This window comes from Pagrus pagrus, assembly GCF_965226575.1.
Source record: "Pagrus pagrus genome assembly, chromosome: 5".
NCBI lineage: Eukaryota > Metazoa > Chordata > Actinopteri > Spariformes > Sparidae > Pagrus > Pagrus pagrus.
In genome coordinates, this window is record NC_140189.1 from 29,879,149 (window position 1) to 29,902,929 (window position 23,781).

Here is a 23,781-nt window from a genome sequence, read left to right on the forward strand (position 1 = left end):
AGCGACATAATCACCACAACCTTTTTTCATTTACATTTTGTGCCTTTTCTTTGCTGTAATCATAATTGGAATAACAATTTTTAATTTTAGCAAGCATGTTTTTTTTTGTTTTTTTTTTACACACATACCTATTAAAATGTGTTAATTGAAATCCTAATATCTCCTTTGACATGCGAAATGCAACATGAAAGATGACTATTTGCTCCAGTGATTGCAATTTTCTGCTGTTTTATCCGAGTCTGGACATTCACGTCGAGGGGAGCGAAACAGAATTCAGGCAAAGGGAGTGTTTAAGCACCTCTACTTATTTACACCGGTTTCCCCTGAATTTTGGATAATTAAAAGGCTCCACGGTTTATCTGTGCTTCAGTTAATTGGCCACACAGTTTACAGTGAATTTCATTAGCGTAGGAAAACACTCTGGTTGGGGTTGGGGGGGTGGGAGGGTGTGGAGGAAGGTGGTGATTAAGAGAGGGAGCTTATGTGTGTGTGTGTGTGGCAAGGGAGGTGGTTGTTTGTGTAATTTTTTGCTTTAAAAATTGTAAGAAGCTGCTGAAAGTGCCACCAGCATCTTTTAACCTAGTTTTCTTATATACGAACGCGTAGAAATAAACATGATGATTCTGTAAATAATCTGACTTACTTCTCATTCAAACACATAAAGGTGCACTAAAGTGGGATAACTGCTCCAAACAACGACTGTGCCTCTCCAGACAAAACAAGCTTTTAACAGGGGGTGTTTCCGTGGCCTAAACTCGGCAGCCTGCTAAATAGAACAATTGTTTCGCTAACAACCGTTTATTTAACCTTAAGTGCCTGGTGCCGATAGAGGAAGCCGCTGTACATCTGTACACAAACCAACCCTGAAGCTAACAGAGTCTCCAACTGTTGCCGTTTGACAAAGGCCATCCATAAACACATTGTAGAGAACCTCTTCCTTTGAAGTGTGAAGTAAATCAGGCTGAAGTCTCTGTGAACAACAAAAAGGTGGTACCTGTATAAATGCATCTGTCGATTTTTATACCACAAAGGTGCTATTACAGGCTAGCCCTGGGGCCAGGAAAAAGTGTGTCTGCGCTGACCCTGTGTGGGCGGACTTAGTTGGTGTGAGAGGCTGGCAAACTGTGTGGGCTTTGCAGGATCCCAGGACTTGAAGCTTCCTATTCGCCAACAGGTATCAATAACTACCGTAGGTCTGTGTGGCTGCTTGAACAGCTGCTATTCATCATTGGCAGGAAACTGTCAAGGGACATGTCATTATGATGACTACAAATCTGAAGTGCCTCAAAGAATTGGGAATAATAATACAACAAAGCCATGTATCTTGCTATATGAGCTCCTCAGCTGGACAATGCAAGCCAGTCCTTGAGGATCTTAAAGGAAGGACACCAACGAGGAATTCTGGGTAAATTAGGCTAAATACATGGAGCGAGCCACTCGGCTCAATTCGCTTAGCCTTGTGGAAGAATTCAAGAGCTGCAAGGACATTTTACTGGGGATCTCAATGCCTGTGTAACAAAAGCACACGCTGAATTATTTGCAAAAAAAAATAAACGGTAGTGAAAATATAGATGGTATAATTAAATTGTAAAATTGAAGAAAACTTTCAACAAGAAAACAACTATTATGTTCAGTTTCATTATTTTATTTTGGCTTACTACTAGAATAGGTTTATATGCTTTTGGTTTTCTCATACTATCCAGTACAGCAGCACTGTCTTCCCCCTCTGTATGAGAGGCCCAATACCCAGTCTGCTCTGATTGGTCAGCTCGCGCATGCCTGAGCTGGCACCACTCCCCACGTCTCCGATTGGCTCTGTCGTGTTTTCATCTTCTAGTTAGCTCCGCTTCTGCCCTAAATGTAACCATGAATTATGCAAATGTGTGACATGGTGACGTAGTGATGTCAAGAAGACACAGAGTTAAAGGCGGGACCACTCCTACTATTACACTTCAGGAGCAGTGGAGCAGAGAGGAGCTCCCACTGGCGCGGCTTTGGGCTTGTTAACTTTCAAGACCTTTTACAGTACATGCACAAGAACCTACAGTATATAACGGAAAGGAAAAAAACAGAAAAAGCATAAAAGGCCTCCTTTTAGAGGTATAGGGTGGCTAACCTTGAAGCTAGGTATTACTTTTGTGAGACTGTTCTATTTGAATTGGAGTATTCTGAGAGAAAGAAATTAAGACTGGCGATATATGTTAGCGCAGTCTTATATATATTAATGAAACTGGCCCCAGAAGGCAGCTCCTTGTCACTCAGTGTGTGAAGATGGAAGAGAATGATGGGCTATGACTCTGGCCTTCTGGGAAATAAGAGGTTAAGCTAAATACCAGTGGGTTGGGTTAAGGCATTAAATACAGTGAGGGGAGACGTATTGGACACGTCCAGGCACCCATCAAGGTTCAGTCCGATCTCTCATCATTCCCATCGAGCCACCTCACTACCATTAATATTCCAGTATGCAGAGTTCCGCTCTAAGCCCCCAGCTCTACTCTATCATATCCAGCAGGAACTGCAGATGTGTGTGTGTGTGTGTGCGTGTGATGGTGAGTGTGCGTGTGGTAGCCATAGCCTCTCTGGTGAAATAGGGCTCTCTGGGGGCTTGTGCCTCAACTCTACAGCCTTTGTGGGCACCCATTACTTCTGACAGATAGAGATCACTAAACTGCTGAACAAACACCCCATTCAGTCATTTGCATACATTACAGTAATGGAAAGAGAAAAATGTATCAATAAAGCCAAATGAAGTGCTTCCACTAAGCTCTCCTTTTCTTTCTTTCTTTCTTTCTTTCTTTCTTTCTTTTCTTTTCTTCTCTCCTTCCTTCATTCTTCCTTCTCTTTCTGCTACCACTGGCTCTTGGCATGTATTTCTTTTATTATTGCATTGAATGATTTCCTCTGAAAAGTAAGCACAGCAGACGACACGTGCCAGAGATTTATCAGACTTTTGTTAATGGGTAAAACCTGATTTTTCTGAAGCCTAAACAAATAAGGAGCACTAATCATGAATGTTGAAACGAAAAAAAAACAAACCTAATTCATTGTTGAATGTTTAATTAAAACTACGCTGCTTTGGGCCACACATTGCATTTAAAATACCTCGCAGTGACCACGGCCACCTAAAATTAATCTCAGTAAAAAGCTGACGAGAGTCACAGTGAAACAGAGGCACATGTACTCACCTAATAGCACTGTAAATTAGTCTCTCTCTCTCCCTCTCTGAGAAACACACATACAAGCATGCACGCACGCACGCACGCACGCACGCACGCACGCACACACACACACACACACACACACACACACACACACACACACACACACACAAAAACGCAGACTGACTCATTCATCACAGTGCCCAACAGTCAAGACAACAGAGCTTCACTTAACTTTTTCAGGGTTGCTCGAGCATCAAATGCATGACTTTTAGCTGTTGTTGTTCTTCCATCTGTCACGCTTCAAGGAACCAACATCCTTTTTTTTTTTTTTCATCCCAGGGAAAAGTTTAAAAAGGTATGTTTGCCTTGACTCTGCTATCTTATGTGTACCAAAGGAAATGTCAACCCAGAATATAGCACTGTATTTCACACTGTCATTGTTTCAACACTTAGCTGTGCAACACAGATTAGATTCTTACCTAAGCTACTAAAGCTACCAAAAACCTCAGCAAATGAAGCACAGCCTGTGCTCTCTTGCACGAAAAACAAGATCTAATATCTTTAGAGAGACACTGTTGTCCTGGGTGACAGACTTCAGAAAAGTGGGTTAAATTGAGACACGTGTACACGGATACAAAAATGTCCGGATATAACAAGGATACCCACAGCGATTCTAAAGGCAGTGAGCAAAACGTGATTGCAAACATATCTGTCCTGTTATAATGCAGCGTGAACATCAAGACAAAAAACAACTCGGAAGGAGAAAACATGTTTTCTACTACATGGGACAAAATAGACTACACCAAATACAAAAATCTGCACAGAGGAAGTAAAATACTCCTGACAGCTGACTGAGAGAACAACAGAGCACCCACTTTTCATCACTTGACTTCCTGTGCCTCCAAAAAATAGAACAGTGAAAATTGATGATTAATTGTGTACAACTAATAGCAATTCTGCCACTTGTAAAATGAAGTGAAAGGAAATTACTTAATCACTAAGCATTCTGAAAACACCCCAAAATGGAACACAACACAGATGGAGAATGAAATATATATATGCTTGAGCTTTTCTTACTGATGGCAACTTTAAATACGGCAAGAACAAAAATAGATCTCATTAAATCCTCCCACGCCTCCTTCCCGGCACCAAAACTCGATCAGGTGGGATGAGGAGAATGGGCAGAGAGGAGGAAGTGGGGTGTTTCGGGTCATGGCCAGCCAGCCTTCTCACTGCCACACTCTGGGGAGGAACTCCAGACAGTGAGGGAGAGCCATGCTGCAGTATATCTACACTTCTCCATTTCCTCTCACTCAAGCCTCTAGTTCCCGAAGGAACCTGGGAATCGATACTGACATCGGGGGGCAGAGTAGCTTTCTTGCCTGCCTGCTCTGCCTCCGAGCCGCCGATGCCGCCGCCGCCGCCGCCGCCGCCTGGGAGGTCTCTGCTTCAGTTTTTTTAATTACACAAGTTTAAGTGCCCTTCTTTGACTGGGAGCGGATTGTTAATGTGTTAGGAGGCTATTACTCTTATACCACCCAATGTGCAAAGTCAGCCTTAATAAATCTCAGACAAAAGAAAACAAAAATCAGGTTAAATGCTGTCTTACGTGTGAGCGTCCAGCATATGCAAACACCTCCTCACTCGTTCAATTACTCTTGAGTAATCCTTTCTTTTCTTAATAATGCTGGGGACAAACAAAGAAGACGCTGCTGACTGCTTTACTGTTGTACTGTTTTTTTTTCCTTCCATGAAAGGCACCCTAGCCTCAAGGTATTGAGTGATTTCCACCATTGATCAAACCTATACAGTGAGGACCTTTCCTCTCAGACAGGGCATTCAAGGAAGTGCAGAGACATGGCTAATTCAATTTGGGAGCAGAGATGCTTGGGTTTAAGTGAAACACTCTGTTATCGAAAGAGGAGAGGTGCCATGAGAGAAGATAGTGCACGGATGGTTGTGTGGAGAGGCTCGTGGCCGGTCAAGAGATGAAATCAGGGATATGCGATAAGTTGGTGTGAGGGGCTAGAGCCCCTATTAGAGTCCCCCAGGGGACCGGCAGCGGTGGCAGAGCGCAGTAAAAATAGCCACAGGCGTGATTTCACTCTCGGGACCCAGGGAGGAGTGAAGAGGGAGATCCGATCAACATCTCACAGCAAGGCAGCCAGATCCATTCCCCAAGTTCCCTTGGGTGCCACCTATCACACCAAGTGACTTAAACTGCTTACCTCTGCCAGGCAGAACACAAACAGCTCACACTTCTGTCGACAAAATAGTAGATGCGATATCCTAAGAGTACACACGCCTTTTGAGGAGCAAATTTATGTGCACGAAAGCACACAACAAAAAGGATATCGACATCTTTTCCACAAACTTATCTTGTTGGTCATCCATCTTGGGGAAGTTCTCGATGTCGTTCTCAAGCCTCACGATGTGACGTTCCATGGTGGTCAAACTGCTTTTTAAGATCTCAGCAGACACTGTCGAAAAAAATGAAACAAAAAACATAAATTAATTTCAATTAAGACTCATAACAGGCTCGATGACAGGTTTCTGGAAATGGGACATGATGGAAACAACACAGCTGCCTGTGAACTTCGTGAAGGTTTACAATAAAAATTAGCTACGACTGAGTTGGACTGTATGTTGTGACATACTGACTCCTGCATAATCCATTTGTGTGTGGCCTAGAAAGCAAGCGTGTGTAACTGTGTGTGCACAGTGTGTGTGTGGCTCATTAATCAGTCTGTAATCACTGTTTGCAGAGTTGCTGTGGAATCCACAGTATTCAGATCAGGCCTTTCAAGTGGAGACTTCAAACAGAAAGCAGCGTCTTAGGGGATCAGACGGGACAGGAGCATGGATGGATGGTACCATGTTTAGGTTGCTGTTCAGGGTTTAGTTTTATTGACACACACACAGACAATCTTGGACACGCACATATACGTAACTGGTCTCAAAGATGAAAGAAAAAAACAACAACATGAAATTAAAAGTTTTATGCGGAAAGTCGGTCTTTAAAACCTGCTCCGTGACCTCTTTCACGATAAACCTTCATAGTATGAGTATTTGAATTGCAGCCATACATTTCACATACACAGTTTCACATGCTTTGTTATTCCATTGCAATATTGACTGCATTAAGCAAAAACCTTCTCTAACAGTTTAATTTCAATTTAAATGGCTTTTCATCATCATCATTCTTTCATTCTCATCTTTCACAACTAAAGGCCTTGGTCTTTCAGGAACAAAACTGAAAATGTAAATAATAAAAAAAAAAACCACTACGACACACAGGAAAAACATTCATTGAAAACTTGAAGGTTGGGTCTGTTTCAATGGAAGGGTCACAGGTTTGTGAAAGACAAAAAAAAAAAAAAAAGAGCCTTCTTCTCAAGAGCGTTAATGTGTCAGCCTTGAGTTTCAAAGTGTTGGCTCAACATAAACAGATAAGCAAACAGATGGCAATCATACTTAAAACTCCCTTTGCAAAAATGAAGATACAAAACAATAAGCATGCATGCACAGCAACTGGCCCGATTTTGCAGCTAGTCAGTTTGACATGCTTCAGAGAGACAGAGACTGATGGCAAAATGAGACACCGAAAAGGACAGATCTCGTCAACATTTATAATTTTACCCCTGCTACCGTCACATCTGCAAGGTTAGTCCATTCACCAGACTATCTGAATCTACCTACTATCTGAAGAGCTGAGGTAGTGAGGAGAGGGTAATGGACAAGCTGTCAAGAGATGCGGCCTTAGTAAAACAAGGGTCAACCTTGTCGTGCTTTACATTAATTCCATAGCTTGAATTCTCTCTGGATTCTTTTTTCTCATTTTCTGACAATAAGACTGGATGGCAAGACTGTGGATCGCATGCACTCCGAGCACACCAACGCAACCTTCAACCTTGATACTAATCTGAAGTGCGCCTCCATTGGAAAGCACAAACAAACGCAGACACACACAAACTATCTAGTCCAGGAGCAATACAATAAGACTGAGGCTGAGGTCAGTGTAATTATTAGACTTTGCAGCTAGCTGACTGGCTGGACGGATCCAGTGACTGGGAGTTTCACAATCCCTCCTCTTACATTCTCACAGAACTGACTCCCGGGGGTGACAGTGAGAAAACCACACTATCACATACCCTGTTTCTCCACTGATGGGGCCTCTGAGACACACACACACGCTCTTGTCACTATGATCTCAGCCTTACTAATGGTGAAAAAAAGAAAATGAACAGCGCGGTAGGTGGGACAGACGGATGCAAGGGACGAAAAACATTACAATCGCATGCATGTGTTGAGCAACGGGAAGGTCTTCGTCATCCATTGTGGATTTTGAGAGCTGCTTGTGGCACGGGCGATAGTACTGAGTAATAATTTGGCTGTAACACTGATCATAGTAACCATGGTAGCCAAGAAAGTGTGGCTCAAGCGAACTGCGATGGTGTTTCAAGGGAGCCATTTACAGGATCAGAGTGAAGCCATGGGACTACAATACAGACTGTTCTTTACATGGGAATTACTTATCGTTGAGAAAAGCTGGCACACAAAAATGTAGCACAAGTGTACTAATGTTTTGCCTATCATAGAAAGCAATCTTTTATATATATATATATATATATATATATATATATATATATATATTAATGGTATGGATATGTTTATGCTTTTTTTTATGTCTATCCCTTCTTTGCTCTAATAATCTAGTGTCTACTGAATCTAGCACGGACTCTTCTGGGATATCATTAGTAAAATTACCACAAAAAAAAGGAAAAAAGCTGCTATTTTGCGGGGTACAAAACACGGCAACAGTGGTATCTTCTGAGTACACATTTCAAGTGGATCAGAGGAGAAACAGAGGGGATAGAGGGGGTTGTATATTCTGCCTTTACAGACCGAAATGGATTTCTGAAACATGTAAAATTATTCTAATGACTGCTGTCAGCAAGGCCTTGTGTCTTTCAATGACACAGAAAAAAATATCTCTCTCTCCAGGTTTCTAAGCCAGCACATGCACACAGTTTCTTCTCAGGTAACAGAGCATTTCTTTTCAGTTGTCTTCTTGCATGCTTTAGATGGCTACGTTCTTGTACAGCAAAATAAACGATAAAAAAAACAGTGGCATGAAGTAAACTTGTGTGAATAAAAAAAAAAACAGCTGTGGTCAACATCCTTCAGTTGTTGATATGAGCGCTGTAATACTGTCCCCCTGACGCATTACTCACAGCTATGAACAGAAGACAGACAAAAAGTATTTCATTAAGCTTTGCCCCCGTTTCCTTCAAATAAACTGCCAAGGAAAAATACTGTGCGGCTCACGACACCAAATCAACTGCTATAATGTGAAGATGTCAACTTTATATGCAGTCATTTGTGGAAGGGGGCAATTTTCATTTTGATTTATAGACAAATAATACCAATCTTTCATCCAGTGCTCTTGCGACGCCGCCAAAGGTTACAAAGGAAATTGAGATTTATTTTTAACGTTGCTGCCAACGTGGAATAAAAGATCAAGTTTTAAATAATGTAAACACTTGTGAAAACAAAGACAAATGCAACATAAAACTAAAGGAGAAGGTCGTTCATAAATGCATTCATCACCTTAGTCAATTTAGTGTATGTTTGCGGGTGTGTAGGATGGGAGATGAGGAGGAGAGAAGGACAAACAGACATGCAGAAGAGGTGCATAAACAGAGAAGGTCAAAAGATGTATAAACATTTACACGTGTTTCAGTTTGGTTTTTTTTGGAAAATATCCTAATAGTTTTAACATTGTGTAACTAAATGAAAATGTTGTTTTCCACAAATTGAGCTTTTAAGATAAGGGGAGGAGCGTGGGTGAGAAAGTTGGTTGGTTGGATTATTAGGATCCTGATTAATTGCTGGAAATTGATGCCAAATCAAACTAATGCTGAGCTCACACAACAGGATTGTACTTTTTCTTTCACCACAAATCAGCACTCATTTGGTATGTGGAAACACCTAAAGATAAGAATGAGAATCCAAAAAAAGATGTCAATCATGCTCAATACCTGGTCATGTTTGGGATTGGTCAGGGAGCCATGCAACAAGCTACAGGACAAGGGGTAGGGAAGGGAAGGAGTCGAGAAGGAGAAGCAAAAGTGCGCTGGAGCAGAAGCCAGACATCAACTTTGTCTTCCGTCTCTTTTCGCTGCAAATCAGCAACAGTTTGGATGGCCCATTTGACCATACACCAGGAGGGCAGGGAGGGGTGGTTGGGCCGAAAACAAGCACGGGACTTTCACTTAGGAGACCACTGTCCATGTCCAGTGTGACACCAAAAGTCAACAGAAAGTTATTTTAACTTAGGAACAGTGTTAAGTTGCATCACATGTTATGGAACTGATGTTACATAAGTAACGTAGTTTTTTAAAGCCAAACCACAATGTTTTTCTAAAGTAGTTTTAGTGCCTAAACTTAATCAAACTGCGAGTGAACGGCAAAGGTCTGTTGCGGCTGTCGGTGCTAAGCAAAGAGTCATGTTGTTTTGAGTCACTGGCAATCGACCAATTCGGTCGTTTAGGTAACATTTTGGATGAAACAATCCCTTCCTGTGGAGAGTATCACGTCTGACGTGTTTTCTTGACAAAATGCAGTTTGGAGACGAGACAGACTCATCATGTATTCCTCATAGCAAAAGATCACGTAATGTCTTACACCCTGTTGCTGGTCGTCCACCATTCCTGATTACAAGACAGAAAGCTGTGTAATGTGAACAGTGCAGCAATCTGGTGACTTTAAAATGAGAAAATATGAAAAGTCTGTACTACTATTAGAGTCTTTGCAAAATTCAGCAATAGTTGTTGAGATCTTTCAGCCTGGACCAAAGTGGTGGACCAACAAACTGACTGATAAACCAATGGAAATTGCCACATAAGTAGCTTGACTAGAAATTCCAACAAGAATAAATGGACATACCATTTTTATCTAAATAAGTCTGTTTCTTTCTTCGATAAAGTGTTTGTCTACAGATAAATTAGGTCTGTTTGTCTGAGGGGTGTGTGGCCATGATAACATCAGCACTTCAATCATTTATAAAAACTCTTTCAAGCTTTAGAGATTATAGATGTTAAAACCTTTAAGAGCCTTGAAGAAGTAATCTTACCATAGCTTGTTATCTTTTCCTCAGACCTCCTCTTACAGCCTCTTTGCATATACAACATCGTGTGTAAAGACGGGACGACCTTGAGGGGTCTCCACACATGACCAGCCACACATAATGTCTGCCAAGGGGCATATTCATCACATCAGGCTAAAACTGGTTATTGATCAGCAGGGATGATACCAAGACAGTGATGAATCGTACGTCTGTGTAAGAACGTTTTGTAAAAATCATTTATTTCAAATACCCCTTACCCTTTTAAAATGACTCTGAATTACATTTTTTCCCCCCCCAAAGACATGTGCTTTGTCTTTTTTCATTAAGCTGTTGGTGGCACCTGAAAGTGAATAGGAAATGAAGAGGGAGGCAGACTGGAGTACAGCAGAGGAATGAGACAAAAGGATAAACACAACTCTATGTGTTCCCCTTTCAGCAGGAATCAAAGCGGCTCCGGTTGCAGGAGTGAAAGTAATATTGTTGCTGTGACAAAGCAGTGGCATGGTTCTTTCTGATTACCTTGCATCATGAGATGTTAAAAACAGCAGGCAGGAGAAAGTGGCAAATGAGGAAATTTAATGGACATCATAAACAAAGGAGACGGAGTAAACCTTGTGGCGCAGGATTAATTGTAAACATTATGGTGCATTTTATCAGCTTGTTTTTTTGTTGTTTTCGTGCAGCGCTTTATTAGGGGGAAAAAAATATATATATTCGAGTCACTTATCTATTTGTAAATAATTAAATGCACTACTAATGTTCCCCTATAAATAATTACACACATATGGAAGAATTATATTGTTACATCATACCAGAAAATAGAGACAATGTTGGTGGTAGACGATGTCATTAATTTTACTCAGTGGACACAAATCCACACTGCACACACAAACAATCACAAATGCAATTTCCCATCAATGTTGCACTAATTGTGTGCACATAAAAGGGTAAATCCTTGTTACTTTTGCTCTATTTCCTCTTTTAATTTGCATTTTCCTGAAACCCTCCATGTAAAAGAACTGTTATCATAATGAAGGATTTGGGGTTCTGATTAGAGCTGATGCCCCTCCCCAGGAGCAAAACCATAGGGTTAAAATATGTAATGGTTAATCTGCAAATGCCCACTGCAGCTATGATCACAGACTACAGCTTTTTCAATAAATCAAGACGCAATTAATATTTGGGGGGGATTATCATATTTAATCTAATGATAGGAAACTTAAGTGAGAACTGATGAAGTCCCATATGTTACGTTATTTTATACCACAACAGAATAAGTGCATTACTAACAGCACATCAGCGGTGCTATTATATTAATTGCTGTAACATTCATTATTACAGCTACAGCTCGCAGTGTAATGCAGTATTTATTTTACCTCCTTCCCAGCCAACACAGGTATCTTTTTATATATATATATAAAAAAAAAAACTCATCAAAAAAATCATATTATAGTGGGTTATCCTATATTCTAAAACTGCAAAATCTAATGGAAAGGAGTGGAGCGCATGGGCATTAACCCAAGAAGAATAAAACATGCCACAGGAACTAATAATAACACGATTTTGAAATTACAACATTTGAAGGGAAGTATGGGCTGCAGCCAAAGAGCGAGAAGTAAAGCCAGACACCGAAAAACCGCACTTTACTGTAACTCACACTCTGGAAGGAAGCCCTTGTTTACAATGGGGGTCATGTCTGTGAGACTTTATTGCTTTCGGCAGCCATCAGAGCTCCAGCCCAGTGCCAGATCTCTGGAGGAATTACAAATGGAGTCAATTACAATATATTTTGATGCATGGGAAAGTTTAGACATTGACCTGAGGTGATGTCAATCCCCCAGGAAGTGCTGAGGAAATCAGTCAGGGTGATGTGCTGGTGCTATATGTGAGTCTGTGCCCTCTGCAATAAAAAGAATAAGGAACTCACAGGGGCACAATGGTTTACCTCCTCTCTCCTGACAATCAACCACCTAAACGCTCGTCATGCACTTACTTGAAGATGGTCATTTCTCCTTGCCAAGACATATTTTTCTGTGATGTTGTTATGATACGTTTCTGGTGTCACACAAACAAGAGAAAGGTAAGAGTTAGGTGTCGGTGGGTGGTTGTGGAGCCTATTTTTTCTTTAAAAAGGCAAGGCACTCTGCACATGAAAGATACCGATGGGATACAGTATGAGTGACCGTAGCCCGAGGTGCCAAGTGAGTGTTGTCTGTTTTGATGCATGTTCACGCGATATTATTGTCAGTGCTTGCTGGCTCGTTGAAATGAGTGAGCTGTCGAGTGAAGCAGTTGGAGCTGGAGGATGTGTTTGAATAAAAACCTCAGCTCTCTTCCCAAACCAGATAAATTAAGAGATGCATACTATCTGATATCTTTATGAAAGCCACATTTGCTAGTACAACAACCAATTAATTGCTGTTTGCTAATGACTAATACAACTAAATGACTGATACAACTGCATTTAATTAATGATCAATTAATGACCACTGTCTTGCAGTCATCCACATTGACTGAATAAATAAATGCAAACAAAATGATATGGGTAAGCAACAGACTTGTGGTATTAAATACTCTGAAGCAGTGCATTCACAGGAACGAGGAGATTCTGGGGGAGGGAAAGAACATGACTTGTGTGTGTGTGCAATAGACAGGAGAGATGCTCAGTGATGGGGGTGTGGCGGTCATAATAGCCTGCAGAGGTTGACTCATGCCTCTAACCTCATTCACAACTTCAAAGTTGCACCTTATCGCATAGCCGAGGCTATTTCACCTGACACCTCCGAGGGACACACTTCACTTGACATTTCTAGATCGGAGAGACCCAAAACCTTACTTGACTTATTGACTTGCCTGGGTTCTGAAAAATGCACTACCAAGAAATGGAAAGTATAAAGAATGTGGATGTAACAATATTACTCTGTATGTGCTCAAGAGAAATAATCCAAATACAAAATCCTGACTTTTAAATATTTTAGATTAAGTATAACAACATCAATTAATATGCAGTAGCTGCAAGCGGCCATTATAAAGGTGTAAGCAAGCCCAAGGGCAAACACACACACTCACACAAACACAGATACCTGAGCACAGAGCAATTCTGCCTCACAACATGACCAATTTAATCTGACACACTTTGGAATCTCATCTGAGATATGTATATAAGTGTAATTGCTCTGAAATTTAAGGTTTAGGTCTAAACATCTTTGTCATGCTGTCACCTTCATCTGTGTTTCAATCCCTTTCTAAATTCTGTAATAATGAAAACAATAATAGTATAATAGTCTAATAGCCATGTGCGAGAGGGTTACACATGCTGTGTAGAATCCAGATTCCTAAAAAAAAATTGGGGACGCTGTGTAACACTTTTATGTTTGCATTGTTCTTGTTGGGTTGAGTTGTCATTCAGTGTGTCGGTTGTACATTTTTTGGTGTGCATCCTTGTGAGGTTTGACAAATGGAACAAAACTTGACTGACTGATCTTAAATGCCAGACGAGAAACCTGGCTGGCACAAGAGAAACTCAAATAAAACAAAGAGAGACCACAAAGTCATGCTGGCACAAGACGTACATAAAAACAGAGTGCAATCCTGAGCCCATGTAGTAATGCCCTTTATACAACCATGTGTTTCACTAAGCGGTGAACCTTGACCCATCCTTGCTCGTGAATGACCGAGCCTTTGGAGGATGCCCCTTTCATACCCAATCATGATACTATCATCTGTTATCAATAAACTTGTTTACCTGTGAATGTTCCAAACAGGTATTTCTGGAGCATTCCACAACTTTCCCAGTCTTTTGTTGCCCCTGTCCCAACTTGTTTGAAACAAGCTGTTGTTACCAAATTCAGAATAGTCATATATTTGATTAAAAAAAATAAGTTGATGAGGTGAAACATTAAAAAAATTGTATTTGTGCTGTTTTCACTAGAGTATATGCCAAGAAGGATTGGCAGGTTATCACATTCTGTTCAATTATGTTTTACACAACATACCAACTTTTGTGGAATCAGGGTTGTAATATATATCTTGATGTCCAACGTCAAATGAAAGGTTATTTTTTTAAAAACAAATAAAAACAAAACCATATGGTGAATTCATATACATAACTATGAGGCAAGCAGCTAAAACATGGTTGTGTAAAGTGCGGTGTTGATTGGATCTTTGCAGGAGCAATAGAAGATGTGTCATGTCCACATGATTACAATTCATGATTCATAATAATGCCTCACTCCTTGTTTTTAAGACACACTTGAGATTTACACGTTGCGCTATTGCCTAAATTCAATAGTATCTAAATGTGATGTATTCAAAGTTTATTGAGACATATGAGACGAGGTTAACCTTGGTAAAATGCAGTCTGAGACCGCATTAACAGATTTGTTTTGCCACTCGAGACATCCGAATGAGCTGTAATCACAGCATCTGACAGATTATTACCTTATACAGTTGCTGAGGCAAACTCAGTGGCGAGCAATTATCAATTTGTGCCTCTAGCAGACACAGACCAACATTAGCATTCATTTGAAGTGGTGTTTGTGGCCACCTGATGATTGCAAGTCAAATGTGATCCTTTTAGCTCAGTTTTGGCCTTTCAGTTTGTTAGATGCTCTACTAAGTTTACCAGCTTGAGGCTAATTTTCTCTGTCTGATGTTGCCACAACTGCCAGCTGGAAAACAAGGTTGATGAGAAGAGGACTGCAGCCTTTTTGACGCCTTTTTTTCACCATGAAAACTCGCCCCCCTCAATCCATCAAAACTGACGTGAAGTTGACCACAGCGTTCGTACAAAGAATACCAGACACTAAAGCCACTGCTCGAGCATATGTTTTGTTTTGTTTTTTTATCTTAGAGTCATTTAACATTCAAAATAGCAGAAACTGCACATATTTTTTTTTCATTGATTATTATTCATCTATCTGCAGGCTTATCAAATATCCTTGCCTTGTTAGTAGAGAAGATTTGTATACATGTACAGTGTTGAACATGATTCATCGAGCACATATCTCTATGAACTAAAAAAGGTTTATTAAGAAAATAATTATAAAGTTGAACAACAAGCAGTGCTGTAAAAATAATACAAAATAATGATACGATAATTTATGATGTCTACAAAATAAGATAGAAGATTCAGCTCACTAAACTCTTTAAGGTTACAGATATACTTGTTCCTGTAATACGGCCCCGATTACCGCTATTTTAACCTTTAGTAACTTTATGTTTCAAAGGCAGCATTATTTGACATGGATTTCAATTCTGAGGAAAAAAGAAATGCTTACAACTGATGGTGCGCTTCATCAGAAACATCAAGGTCACCTGTCTGGGACGAAGTGTGATAACGTTCATTCCTTGACTGTTAGTCTCACCTTTTTTTTTTTTTTTTTGCTCTCTAACACATTCCCTTCAAAAACATCATGCTAGTTTTTCCTGTCTCGCCCTCATCCTGTATCTTAGTAACTCTTTGTTCTCTTCTTTCCTTAGACTCTCTCTGTTTCCCCTCCCGTCATTTGGGTTTCTGTTATGCTCCCATTTGTAGCTCAAGAGCTCCCTCTGTGAGAGGTACTGTTGCCAGACAAGAGGAAGCTCTTTTTATGGCCATATGTGCACAAATCCTACTGAAGTTAATTTTAAACATCTTTTTTTCTCAGTGAGACAGATGAGTTTGACTCCTTCTATACAGTGCCTGAACACAAATGCTTTCCCACAACTTGACAGAAAGAAATTGAAATATACCTCAGCTACAGTAAATGAACAATGGGGTGTTTTGTTTTGTTTTTTGGAGATGTCTTTCTTGAAATGATGGAAATAAGCGGTGAGAATGCTTACATAAATTATGAATGCAATATGGTGGTCTGATGTAAAGAAATAAACCGACTGAAACTGCTTTCTAATTAAAGTAATACAATCTAGATTACAATGTGCATATTTAAATGTAATATTAAAAACTACATGATTATCATTTGCCAGAATGTTGTCAGCATGTAATGTGTCAAATATAATTTCTGGCAAGGTAAACATGCATATATTAGAATTAGTTCTACCTTAAAGCTGAGAGGTAAATGTCATTGAACTCCCATAGACATATTTATAAATGTATAATGAGGAGCTATTTTATTTAGCAAAATATGGGTCTGTTCAAATTATCGCTTGGACTGCTGAGCATATTTCAGAAATTAGATTTTTAATGCTTAACCGTCTGCACATGTGTGGTGGTGCATGACTCATTAGAGGAGTGTGAGGGCGGGTGATGACTCAAGGACTGTGCTTGCCTCGCTCTCTTACTTTTGTTGATGAAGCAATGTAGAGATATTTGCTCCCCCAATCACTGCATATGATTCTCATAAAAGCCTTCATACACAGTACAAACATATTCTCGCTTTCGTCCAGGAAACAGCAAGAGTTTGTCATGGATTACTGGGATTCTGGGGTTATCTGGGGTAATCCATATGTTTGCTAAATACGGTTTTGTCACTGTAGGTCTGTATCAGTGTTTTATGTTCTGATGTTGATTTTGAACTGCGGCAGATTTTATTCTGAAGCTAAAGGAAATAGTTCAACATTTGGGAAATGTGTTTATAGACTTTGAGTTTTAGATGAGAAGACTGATACCTCACATACTGTATGTCGTTCCAATATAATACTGGAGCCAGAAGACCATTAGCCTGGCTTAGCATGACAGCTAGAAACAGGGAAAATGGCAACCTGGCTCTGTCCAGAGTAACATAAAGAAATAAACAGATCATTACAAATAAAAGAAAAAGCCAACTAGCACCTCTGAAAACTTACTTTTTATGAATGAAAAGAACAAACCAAACAAACGAAAAACATAACCCATTACTCTTTTTCTAACTTTAGACAGCTAGTCTGTTTCTCACCATTTCCAGTCTTTAAACTAACCATCTCCTGGCTCCAGCTCCACATTGAACAGACGGATATGTGAGTGATATCGATCGAGATCTTTTCATCTTCAACTCTTCACAAAAAGTGAATAAACTTGTTTCCAAAAATTGTTAAAACCCATCCCTTTCAATGTATGCCTTATTTTCAACAGACAATGCGGCTTCAATACTGAAAGCAAAATAACTGCTCTGCCAATATTTTAAACACCACAAAGGGGATTTCACAGAGTTGGCACTAACTATGTTTTTCTCTTTTTTAATACAGGTTTGGTCTTGGCTTACACTTAAAGGAACATTCCAGTCTATATTGCTGACAGTACACCTCACCTCAATAGTCCCAAAAGACCACACTACCGATGAGGAATGTGGGCCCTTAATCTCTCCGTGTTTGATTTACACCATCCATCCTTCGAGACAGCAATCCTTTACATTTTTCAAGCATTGCTCTGTGAACTCTGGCAATCATGCCAATTGCTGCCATCGCCATCCCTGATTATTGATGAGATTTAGATGGAAATTATGTATTCACTGAAGGAGAAAAGACAGCCAGGCTCTTTTGATTGGCTTTAAGCTGAGCAGTCATACTGAAGAGGCATCTGTCAGATGGTAGGTCACATCCCCTCAGCATATTGGTTTTATCTTCTAGCGCAGATGACTGGTTATGGTGGTTCTCTAACAACAGAAGCGGAGCAGGGGATGGGAAGGTAAATAAAGGCATTAAATAAGCTCATTGACTGGAAGATGGGAAACTGGGTAAAAGGTATTTGGCAGTGGCAGGAAGAATGCATTTTGAATTATTGAGTTGAAGGCACAAACCCAAATATGAATGCAGCAAATGCATATTACAACCATCACCATAGCCTTAGCAACTCATACATGTGCATTTAGAGACACGAGTATTGGATAATATGCACACTGACTCTGTAATAATAATGACCTTCTTTTGCGACTGAGAGAAAACGTATACTGAATATTTTCTCTTTTAAATACCAACTGATACGTGAATTATTCCGCTCATTCATTACTTATTTTCCACTGGGAATTTGTCAGTGTTATACAGCATGGTCTGTAATTTCTAAATGTTGAGGTGCATTTCTGGGAATCAACCTTTTAACAGCAGCTGTGTGAACCTGCAACACCTGCAACCAAAATATGTGTTGGGTAATGTGATTTTTTTCTTCGTCAAACTCTTCAGATTTCTGTCACGATCCAGCAACCCCCACACCAATCAACACAAGTCAACCTGTGACTCAACTCTACATTTTCCTAAATGTTTCCAACAATGCTCAAACCTAGAGAAATCCTAATTATATTCAAAGTGATGGTGCCTTTTATTTGGTTGGTCCTGCACCTATAACTTCCGAAGAAACGTCAGATTGAGGAAAGAAGTCGGCAAACGAGAATAAAATTCTAATAGATCACATCAGATAGATTTTCACCAGTAATGTTGGATGTTTAACAATGAAGACACTGACTCAATCCATCAATCCATGTATTTTGTTTGATTCAGAGGCCCCTAGTTGCTCTATATTGTGTGTTTAAAAGGGCTGTGTGGTAATTCTGTGTCGTGTCACATCCTTTGGACTGTCGGGAAAATCAGACTCGAGAACTTTACAAAGAAATCCACAGACCAGCAGCATTTAACAACAAATGTTTGCATCATGTTACAATCCGCTCACAAATTGCCAATAAAAAAGTGACCAATGTATGTAAATTGCTACAAACTGTTACACAGAGCCCCTTCAAGTCCTTTTTCTTTAAATTTACTTTTGAAAAAACAAACAAACATGCACAGTGATTCAACTAGTTGAACAAACAGATGCCTAGATAGTTTCTAAAACTGCTACAGAGCATGCATATAGATTACATACATTTGTTCCACTTCTGCTTGTAGCTCTGCTGTGACCTACATGTATCTGCCTAAATTAGGATTGCCTGTGTCCCTATGGCACACTAATATATTAGATGAGCAGAGATTCATATTCCTTACGCAGCGAGAAAGGTCAGATCAATTCTCCCACCAACCATATCTGTCTTCATTTAGCAGCCACCATATAAAGACTTCATAGGACAGCACATCTCTTTAGAAACATATGTTTAAATAAGTGTACAATCATGAAGTATTTAAACAAGGATGTGTTCAGTATTAATTTGGCTGGAGTGTCGGCATGTCTTTTGTTTTCCATCCACATGAGACAAGGGGACTCGGTACGCACGATTGCCGAGCCATAAACACAACCTCTTTCCACCTCAGGCAATCCTTAGACTCATCAGTAGTGTAATGAGACTTTCGAGCTGGGAGATGAATTAACTCGCTGATTTTCTTGTTTTTACTCATCCCCCCCATACAGAGTAGCTTGATACAGCATTGGAGCAAGGAGCAAGCCAGGACTGTGATGTATGTGGCATGTCACAAAACATATAGAAACACAGATGGGTGAAAATCAGAGGAATTGATCGGCTTTTACTGGGAGAGTTTGAGACAATCAGGCTCTCGCATTAATCAATGTATGAAAAAAAAAATCATGCTGAAAGGCACTTTGGCAGAGAAAAAGCTGTGATACACATACAAACACGGATTGAAATAGAAAAAAGGATATTAAATTTTAATTTCACATCTTTGTCCTAAAATACAGTTGCTGTGTGCGCCCAGGTGGCAAGAGAAATAGCCCTGCCACCAAGGATGAGGTGGCCGGTGAGGTGGGTGGGATTATTACGCCCTCACATGCTTAGGCCCGTACCGCTCTGAGAATGCTGGATCTCGTCCAGTATCAGAGGCTAAGCAGGGTTTGATCCAAGGTTCCCCCTATCCACATGTCAAAGTGTCCTTGAGCAAGACACTGAACCCCAAACACATGATCTGCCACCATCGGTTTGTGAACGGGTGAATGAGAGGCAATTGCACTTTGTCCTTAGAAGTAGAATAGCGCAGTCCATTTACCACATCTCACTGAGAAGTGAAAAGAAGCAGCTGGTGACTCCATGTGAACTGGAGAGGACACATGGCAGTCTACATCTTCCCTAGGCCAACAGAAGGGCTTAGTAATGACAAGCGCTGACACACAGGGTGGCAATATCATATGAGAAATTTCAAGTTAAGAAGAATCTCACAACTCAATTTTAGATGTATCCAGTTTAGGACATAAGACAAACGATACATTGATATAGGATTAAGTGACATTAAACACTTCTTAACAATCAATTATTTATCAAGTGTAAATGTTTCCCAATTGGTGCAATGTGTGCGACTGGAGAACAAACGTTGTATGTTGTGTGTTGTAAGATATAGTTTAGTACACTGTTCAAGATAATACTTCACATATGTGGGACTACTGACAAAAGCTCAAACTAATTGTATTGTAAGTTATACTCAACTACATTCAATCAACACAGTGACTGTGTCAAGCAGCAAAGTCATTAGAGTGCATCTTGGATTTCACAAATGAACATCATTTTTGTGATCTTCGAAGCATATTTGAAATATCTACATGTAAAAAGCTAATGTTAGGTTATAAATGGAGTACACTGCGTCGCATGACTTAAACGTCACCACCTTTAAGTATCAATTATTATACACATTTTCTATAAATTGATAAATCTACAGCATGTAAAGTTAGAGTTATAATAATTTGCCACTAAACTTTCCTTGTAAAGATGGACTAGTGACTAGATGAGTCCCGTGTTCGGCATGATGTCGTCATGTCCCTGACGACTTCTGTAGTCTCATTTAGCTACTTGTTAGCAACTGCCATTTTTAAGACATGTAAGCACTGTATAATATAATTGTGGGACATTTAATAACGTGAACAAAACATGTAAATATCTTCAATCTGTTGTGACCACGGAACTTATTACAGGCATTTTACCAAAAACCCATTAAAAAAACCCAATGGCTTTGAAATAAGGGAACCGGGAGTGCAAAAATGCTAACTAGTTTCCGAGTTTTCGGACCTATTACTTTAGCAGTCTTTATGCACCATAGCAAACACAACCACAACAGTCAAGTTGACTGCCATTACACGAAATGAGGGTTCAGCTACTGTATCTACATCCAATCACGCTGTTTATGAGAAAACGTCAACGGAAGCTCTCTCACCCAAAGACATCGGGCTCCTGGAAACTAAAATACACATCAAAGAAAAAAAAAAGATAGCTGTCCGTCTACCCCACACCTCAAAACTAAGTCCTAAAAGGTTTTGGACTTTTTTTTTTTTTTTTTTTTGCTACCAAAAACTGCCAGATCACTCCATTAATAGAACAAAAACATGGAACATATCAACAACCTCAGCACCACGTGGACAGAGGGGAGGCTTCCAAAGCCTGTGGTCAGTAAGGATTTGACTGTTTCAGGTGCTAAGTGCCGTAGAGCTGCCAAAAAACATTAGGAAAGTAGAACTGCAAAAGACTTACAGTACTGGGGGTGTTTGTGCTGTTATCTTGTAGCCCGAAGCAGCTTCATTGTGTGCTCCCATTTAGCCATTACTTAGGGGGGTTTGTAGCTTGCAGCCAATCAGCCCATTGTAATAACCAACAGCTTTAGGCTTTGCCTGCCAGTGCCCTGAAAGCACTGTACTACTCCATAAATATAGGTCACCAAGAAAATGAAATGTTAACCTTCAAAGTACCAGGAATGTGTTTGGAAAACATGTCCAGGGGGTAAATCATTATAACAAAATAGTTTCAGTCAATGGAGAGACAGTTGTTTTCTGGGGGCTAACTTAAAGACTTCCTGGTTTTACACCTCATTTACAATAGTGTTTCTCAATATTATCTGATTTGAAATGTTGGTATTAGATGCAGTACAGTACTGAGGATTGAGGATCTCTGAGAGGATGAATTAAGCCATTCTTTGTAGTCAAATATCTTCTTCCTTCTTATTGTTTAGGTAGCCATTGGATCAGCAGGTCATTCAATGTAGGCCTATTTCTCTATGAAAACCTTTCCTCACTAGACACAAGGATAGTGCTAGATAACACTCTTTTATTAGCCATACTGTACAAGCGTATTAGGACACCTATGTGGACTTTATAGAATGATGATTGTAAGAGTCTCTGCTCAGGACAGTAAGGACAAAAAAAGGGTGCATCTCTGCCAACAATAGGGGGCAAAGCTGAAGCCTCTGAGTGTGGAACATTATCATTGAAGACTTTTCATTTACTGAGGAAAATATGGACAGAAGGGTCAATTGCACAGTTGTTACGTCTTCAGAGCTCTCTTAGTTGCAGTCCAATATAACTGCATGTGGCTTTTTTCCTCCATCGTTGACTGCAGGTGGTCAGCATTTCATGGTAAAGTGGGGCAGGCGAAAGCTATAAAACCTGACAGACAACCAGGGGCATGAGTGGGAACGGATGAAAACATCCATCCAGCTTCATATCCACGGCTACATACGGCTTGTAACTGCAAGTAGTGGCTCCAATAAGTGAATATTCTCCTCTAAAGATTTTAAAAGGACAAGGGGAGGTTCAGCTTTGGGTATGTCGGTACAATACAGCAAGCGGTAGCTAGCATCTAAACACATCCTTGAGCTCCATGCTGCATGCTTGAGAAGCACTGGTACTATATGATTCTTTTCTGCACTTGATTAAGTCAGCTTGGGAACATACCCCAAGGGCGGAAAGAGGGGATTATCATTGCCTTCCTCTAAGAAGAAAGCTTTAAATGTGCCCATAAAATTACTGGAGTCATTGTCATTTCCTGCTAATGGCCTGCCTGATTAGCTACGAGGCTATTGCCCACCTTCTCTGGGAACAGGTGGGCAGTATTTAGCTGGTCATCCCAGATAAAGACTTGTGCAACGAAGATAGCACACTCCAATGGGTACGTGGTAGCACACAACATGAACTCTTGCTAAGACAGGCTATCCTGGAACAGAGATTCAGGGTCACACAGGCTGATAGAGGCTTCTCTGTCGGGGCGTATTCGAGTCCAAGACAGACCAAACACACTGTATGAGCATCCTCTGCCAAGGTCTTACACTCGCAGGAGCACACTCACGCACTGTTGGTGGAGAGGGAAGACTTGGCAGAGGACACAGTCATTGGCAATACAAGTAGTTTGCTGCTGTCTTCAATACTGCCCTATGAATCAGGCCAATCTATTTCATGTGATAAAATTGGTGTATGTAACTGACTCAATATGGGTGCAGAACATGTCTTTATATTGGAGTGAACTGGTCTAACATTATATTGACAGCTGTCTCAGTTTACACTGCAGTCATAAAAAATGATTAATATTTGTGTACTTGTTAATCAGTAGGTTTAACTATAAATCCAGCTAACAACTAGCTAACAGAATGACTGTCTCGGGAAGTCTGAGATGATAACTGACTCCGAGCGCCAGAACACACTCTGGCACAAGTCAACTATAACTAACACATTCAGATACAGTGGGTGACGGTACAGTGTGTCGATAAACACAGAGGAGAAGGAAAAGGGGAAAAAAAAGTACAGAGTGCTTTTGTTGCACTTGTGACGTCAAATTGCTTCACCGAGTCCAAAGAGCCAAACACGTTGTTGAGGATGTGGATGATTTGTTTTTTTTTGTTTTTTTTCTTCAGTTTCAGAGAAAGACAACACAATTGCAATTTTCA

General features: G+C 40.2%; 1 protein-coding gene across 8 annotated transcripts in view; it reads right to left on the minus strand.

Annotated features, from left to right (window-relative positions):
* Positions 1-23,781, minus strand: part of diaph2 (diaphanous-related formin 2) — a 397,495-nt gene that overhangs the window by 103,507 nt on the left and 270,207 nt on the right. For 7 of the 8 annotated variants that reach the window (XM_084353751.1, XM_084353750.1, XM_084353752.1 and 4 more), the window contains one exon: positions 5,517-5,641. In XM_084353751.1, the coding sequence (XP_084209877.1) occupies positions 5,517-5,641 (125 nt within the window). Of the gene's footprint in view, positions 1-5,516; positions 5,642-12,141; positions 12,191-12,283; positions 12,346-23,781 lie in introns of those variants that run through there. The other variant, XM_084353757.1, reaches the window with a different exon arrangement.